A 6,615-nucleotide genomic window follows, 5' to 3' on the forward strand; every position below is an offset into this window, starting at 1 on the left:
GTCACACACACACACACACACGCACCACACACACCCCCGCACGCATGCACACACACACGCTCGCTCTCAGTCTCTCCTGTGCACGCTCCCACATTCTCACGCCTCTCGCCTCTCGCTCTCTCGCCTCCTTCTCTAGCGCACACGTGGACACTGTCGGCGGCCATTCCTATTTACCATGCGGCGAGCCTTATCTAATAGATCTCATCTTGGCCATCGAGAGTATTGTATCACTATGCTCGATTATTACAGGCCCTACTCCGACCATCGAGAGTATTGTATCACCATGCTCGATTATTACAGGCCCTACTGAGTCATCTCCTCCGGGTCCCTTATAATGCCCGGGTATTTCCTCTAGGTCTCCCCGAGCCTAGGCATCTTTTCCTCTGGGTCTCTCTCATAGCCCAGGTATTTCCTCCGGGTCCCTTATAATGCCCGGGTATTTCCTCTAGGTCTCCCCGAGCCTAGGCATCTTTTCCTCTGGGTCTCTCTCATAGCCCAGGTATTTCCTCCGGGTCCCTTATAATGCCCGGGTATTTCCTCTAGGTCTCCCCGAGCCTAGGCATCTTTTCCTCTGGGTCTCTCCCAGAGCCCAGGCATCCTTATCTTCTCATCTTGGCCATCGAGAGTATTGTATCACCATGCTCGATTACTATAGACCCTAATCCGACCATCGAGAGTATTGTATCACTATGCTCGATCATTATAGGTCCTAGGCCTCGAGGGTATTATTTCACCATGCAGCGAGCCAGTATTCGTGCGTCACGCGTTTAGGGTCAATCGGGTTTTTACAGGTTAACTCTACGTTGCACTCAGCCTTATCCCCGCGGGATGCCCCCCGTAGAAAACCGTCCCGTCAGTCTCATCTCCTAATGTGGTTCCTATATAACTATGCAGAATTCAGATTTTATCAACGGGTTCTGCCTACCTTTTGCTTGGGCGCCCGAGGTGAGACTGCCGGAATCGGTGGTGCTCCGGGGTCCCGGGGCGTGCCCCTCTCCGTCCTCAGTCGTTTTCCCAGTAGTAGTAAAATCACGTCGGGGTCACCAATTTGTTGGGAAAAACAGTCTGCCTAGTTACTTGACCAGATAAAATGAGACGGAGAGGTAATAAAGTCTATCAGCACGAGGGCCTCGGATTTATTGAGTAAAGTAGCAAGGGTAATACAGATTCATAAAGCGTGAGAGATCGAATATTCTACGTCCCCTAACAGCGCTGAGGTCGTCCGGAGCTTCGCCTCCGAAGAGGTTCTGCCTCAGAAGAGCTCCCGTGATTTGGTGCATGAGAAACTTATAGTATCTTTCATGGCCAGGTGTGTGTGCTAGCCTTTGTGTGGGTTATCGAGGGTTCTCTTGTCCCTGAGCCTCTGGGTTGTGTTGTCCTTCTGTGTGATATGTGTGTCCTCGCCGTCCGGCTGTGGCAGAGTGTTCTCCGCAGACTGATAGGGGGGCTCGAGGGTCATCTTGACCCTCTTGAATGTGTGGTGTGTTGTGTTTATTAGATTTGGGCCCAGAGTTGACTATATTCATAATGTAATGTCCATTTAGGTTATTTTTTCCCATCACCACACACGCACTCCTAACTCCTCATGTACCTACCCACTCTCTCTTTCTCTGGAGCTATCTGTCTGTCCGTCAATCTCTGTCTTGTCTCCCTGTCTCCTGTCTATTGATCTTTCTCTGTATCTGTTACAAAGAGCATTGCTTCACTCCACAGTGACTTTAACTGGGCTCCTCCAGACGCTGGCTGGTGGTGGTGGTGGTGGTGGTGTTGAAGCCGGTTTGTCGTTAGGTTTGCTGGTGATGACACCTGGCCTGGTGCTCCACGGTGATGACGGCTGGTTCAACCTGTGCACACTTATTGCTCAATGTGCAACAGGTGTGCAGCCCCACCCAGCCCATGCAGAGTCCAGTCAGTCTGGCTCGGGCCAGGTGAAGCTGCTTCAACTGGCCATCATCCACACACGCTCCACGCTATCTTTCTATCTGTCTGTCTGTCCATCCATCTATCTCCCTCTTGATCTATCTGTCTGTCTTTCTAAATGTCTATCTTTGTGTCTGTCTATCTCCTTCTTGATCTGTCTGTCTCTCTTTCTTACTATATACCGACCCACATACTGACCTGCCCAGTGATGAACTGTATCTCTCCATCTGGTTAGTCTATTCCCATGTGTCTATTCCCAGCCCTGCTCCGCCCTTTCCTCCACCCTTTCCTCCGCCCTTTCCTCCACCCTTTCCTTACATCAAAACTTTAAAAGCCATAACTTTAAATCTCCATTCTTATTATCACTGAAGCTGGACGGGCACCTTCTCTGTCAGGCCCTCCCCCCCCCTCCTGTGACCTCAGAAACAGCCCTGATCATCTCATGCTAATGCATGCCGGGCCATCTGCACCCTTGGCTTTGACCTAAAAGGGGCGTCGCGTTTTTTTTGCCTTTATGCTAAATGTGTCATTTGACTGTGGAGGGAAGTGAGGGCGTACAGTACCTCCCCCTGGGTTGGGTTCAGTGTTTGTGGCAGCGAGGACAAGATGGGAATGTTTTTCATCCTGAGTACACTTAGACACTTTAACACTATATATAGTATATGTATCTCTTTAAATATGTACTATATCTGAGATGAGAATCCTAACCAATATCCTCTCGTTGTTGTACATAGATAAGGCTTGATTAAATCATCAACGTTGTCTTTAAAGGAGGAGTGGGCAGTATTTAGTGAAACAACCTTGGCAGAAATGGGATATTATATTCATAAGTACGTTTTAATTATAATGTCATCAAAAATATTCAGTATGTACATCCATCCATAGATCTCATTACATCCACACACTTTAAGATCAACCTAAAATGCCCTTAAACACTAAAACCAAAACCAACAATTTAGCGGTGAAATGACCACTCAATTTACAAACCCTTCTCCCAAGAGAGGGGGTTTCTCTGCACAAGCCAACGATATCTTTTATTGATCCTAGTAACCCTGCCCTCCCTCCGCCCTCTCCCTCCCCTCTGTGTGTCTCATCCCCCCTCCGGCCGCGTTGATGTTCTGCCGACGAAGACACCGCTCAGATACCGGTACTATAACGACCAGACCCGCGCTGATGTTTGGGCTCCGCTATATAGGCGCTCAGAGCAGAACCATCATCATCACCACACAATAAAAGCGCCGTTTCTCATCAGGCGCTCGGTTCACATGAGCGCGGGTGGAAGCCATTTGCTCATTCCATTCCGTTTTTTTTATTGCTTTTCTTTGTGTGATTTTTTTTTCCTTCTTTTCTTAAGAATGAAACCGTTTGATTCCCGCCCAGGGAATTCAGGCCGGGGCACAGAGGAATAACGCTGAGATGATGAGATGTTCTTTAAGCCCCTGGTTCGGAAGGCTCTCTTCTCATTGTGTGTGGATGTTTGGGAGTGAGAGAAGTGGTGTCATCGGGAGAGAGAAACGCAGTTGAAGTGATGGCGTTTTCTTCCCCCTGTGTTTCTGGGGTCAAGGTCGGGGTGAAGTCACTGCTAATGGAGGGAGACAGCAGGGTAGTAGTGTGTGTGTGTGTGTGTGTGTGTGTGTGTGTGTGTGTGTCAATGCATGTGACTGCATCAAGCACGTCTGTCTAGTGTAATGTATCTCTATGTGTGAATGCGTCATGTTGTGTATGCACATATTTGTCTGTCTGTGTATGCATCAATCGTACATTTTCTGTGTGTATGTTAGTGTGTATATGATGGGAATGTCAGGGCGTGTATCTATGTGCGGGTGTGTTTTTCTGGTGTATATTTATACACAGGCACTGGTATGCACAAGCATATGTGTGTGTGTGTGTTAGCAGGCACATTTATACTGTGCATGACTGTGTGTATGAGAGGCCGTGTGCGTGTGTGTATGTGTGCGTGTGCTTGTGCGTGTGCTTGTGTGTGTGCTTTTGCATGTGTGTGTGTGTGTGTGTGTGTGAGTGTGTGTGTGTGTGTGTGTTGTCCACATGTGCATGAATAGACGTGTAGTGTCACCCCCTCCTCCGCTGGGCGAAGTAACCCAGGCTCTGTGGAGAAAATTGTATTTCAATTAAAAGCTAAATGATGTTTCATTCTAAGTGGGTCGTCTCTGTTGAAGCTAGCGCTGCTGTTGCATCATGGGAGTCGCACGTCTTCCTCACTCACAGCCACCTGAGGAGTTGACATTTCCAAGAACTGAAAATGTGGTTTATTGATCAGTGTATTTTTACATCATTGGTGTTGTCTGTGTGTTAGCACTTTGTGATGTCAGAAGTGAATGGACCTATGACGTTGCAATATGCACGCCGTTTCCAGGTTCAAGGGGGAGGGCGGGGGGGGGGGGGGGGGGGCACCACCAGAATATTCCTGTATCTCTCAGGATGTGCTGGTGATGCGTTTACACTGGTACAATTAAGATTGTTTTAGACATTACATGAATAGTACATGAAAGTACTCATTCTTCAGTATCATGTTTCGTACGAGAAAAGCGCTTAAAAGTACCGTTGCAGGGGGATCTTTAAAGACCCTATTCGTTCTGTTTAACTGTGCGGTCCGGATACGACTGCAAATTCAATCACTTGACGCGCTGTGTGTCCCAGCGATCGCTCTTCGGAGATAATCCAAGTGAAATGCAATTATTGGCAACAAGGGCCCGTCCTCTGCAGACCGTGTCATCGCCGCTGACCCTCGTTCGTGGTGCCTGTCAGGGTTCATATTGACTCAACACTAACACAGACGAGCTGGGGAGAAGCAATGACGGCAGCGCAGAGTACATCATGGAGCTCAAAGCAAACGCAGCGCGACTTCCACCTCGTAATCGTAGCGTTACACAAACAAGGGCTGGCATCCTCTTCTTTTAACTAGAGTGTGAACTAGAGCCTCACTCTCTTCAAATGGGACGCCTGGTGTAATTTGGACGCAAACAATTGAGAAACAGATTTTGCGTCCGTCTGTACTTTGGGCTTTATACAGCACGACACAACACAAGACACACAAAGATAAAGATAAGATAAAGTATACTTTATTGTCCCCCAGGGGGGAAATTCATCTTTGGCTGCAGTCACTGCGTTAGACAAACATGCTTCACTGCATCATCCACAACAGACACAATCACAAAAACACACAAAATGTGCACAACACAGTGGGGGTAAAAGTGTACAAGTAGGTAACACAGTCATTTGTTGCTGTTTAGCATCTTAATGGAGTTTTTGTACCTCTTTAACCCTGCAGTTGGGCATTCTAAATCGTCTACCTGAGGGTATCAACTATATTTCCTAAAGACACACAAAGACACACACACACACACACACACACACACACACACACACATGCACACACACACAACACAAAGCAGCACAACACTGTTTGTCTTCACGGCCTTGACCACGAGGGCACCAAACACCCCTGAAAGGGAGCTCCATGTCTGTCCACCACTGCCCCGGTCCATCCCAGTGGATGTGAAGGACACAGGAGCTCTCTCTCCCCCCCCCCCCCCCCCCCCCAACCACCACAACACCACCACATACGGGCCTGGCAGTGAGGGGCCCTGCGGTCAGTCCACACATCATCATCCCCCCCACCCCCCCAACCCTCCCTCCCCCACACCCTCTTAGCCGCCCATTCACCAGGGAGTCCTCCTAATAGGGCCGGCTCTCTCCCCTGCACACACTATTGTTGTGTGCAGGTCTTTGTGTACATTAGCTCTGGGAGGCTATAGGCCCGGGCTCGGAGTGAGCTGGTGGAGCAGGAGGAGCCCGCAGGGAGAGGGAACATGGGAACACCACCGCCTCTCACTGGTAATGATTATCACACTATTGATTTTAGGGGTCGGCTGTGGAGGAGATAACGAACAGGAGAGGTGGAGGTGGTGGAGGAGGTGAGGGAGGTGGGGGAGGAGGTGGTGGAGGAGGTGAGGGATGGGGGGGGAGGTGGGGGTCGGGGAGGAGGAGAAGGAGGTGGGGGAGCTGGAGGAGGTGAGGGAGGTGGAGGAGGAGGTGGGGGAGAAAAAGGAGGAGGAGGTGGGGGAGAAGGAGGAGAGGGAGGATGAGGCGGTGGAGGAGGAGGGGGAGGTGGGGGAGGAGGGGGAGGTGGAGGATGGTGGAGAAGGAGGATGAGGCTGTGGAGGAGGAGGAGAACGTTGATGAGGAAGAGGCAGTGGAACCTCGCTTAGATTGGAGGAGGAGAGCAGAAATATGTTCAGGAACCCGTTGTCCATGACATTTTCATGGATGCGTTTGATGGACGCAGGGGGAGACCTCCACTGGGAATTGGGAAGAATCGAGCGCCTGAAGTCAGGGATTCAAACCCATTACCTCACCATCCTGCTGAAAAAAAAATCCCATTGTCGTCTGGTGAAATACAACCCGCTCTCTCCTAACCACCCTGGGATTAGAACCTATAAATCATGAACTCAGACATCTTCTCCATCAAACCCCCACCCCCATCCAGTCAGCTCCTGTGTTCAATGAAAGTCTGCCATAAAGTCTGATCTGATGCCCTCGTAAAAGAGATCACAGGTGAGAGGCCGGGCAGTAAACCAGGGTACTGCGCTGCACGGGGCCACCAATCATGTCGTCAATGGATTTATCAATAAAGCTCTTAACATCGCCCGGGTATGACCTCGCCTACACGGGTCG

At 49.8% G+C, this 6,615-nt stretch overlaps 1 protein-coding gene across 1 annotated transcript in view; it reads right to left on the bottom strand.

Annotated features, from left to right (window-relative positions):
- The window catches only part of trim9 (tripartite motif containing 9), a gene marked incomplete at both ends in the record, with an annotated part of 18,366 nt that extends 18,202 nt beyond the window's left edge, over positions 1 to 164 (bottom strand). The window contains 1 exon segment of the mRNA XM_084482138.1: positions 93 to 164. Coding sequence (XP_084338264.1) covers positions 93 to 164 — 72 coding nt within the window.
- Between the last annotated feature and the right edge of the window lie 6,451 nt (positions 165 to 6,615).

Source organism: Micromesistius poutassou, assembly GCF_964030765.1.
Source record: "Micromesistius poutassou genome assembly, chromosome: 17".
Lineage (NCBI taxonomy): Eukaryota > Metazoa > Chordata > Actinopteri > Gadiformes > Gadidae > Micromesistius > Micromesistius poutassou.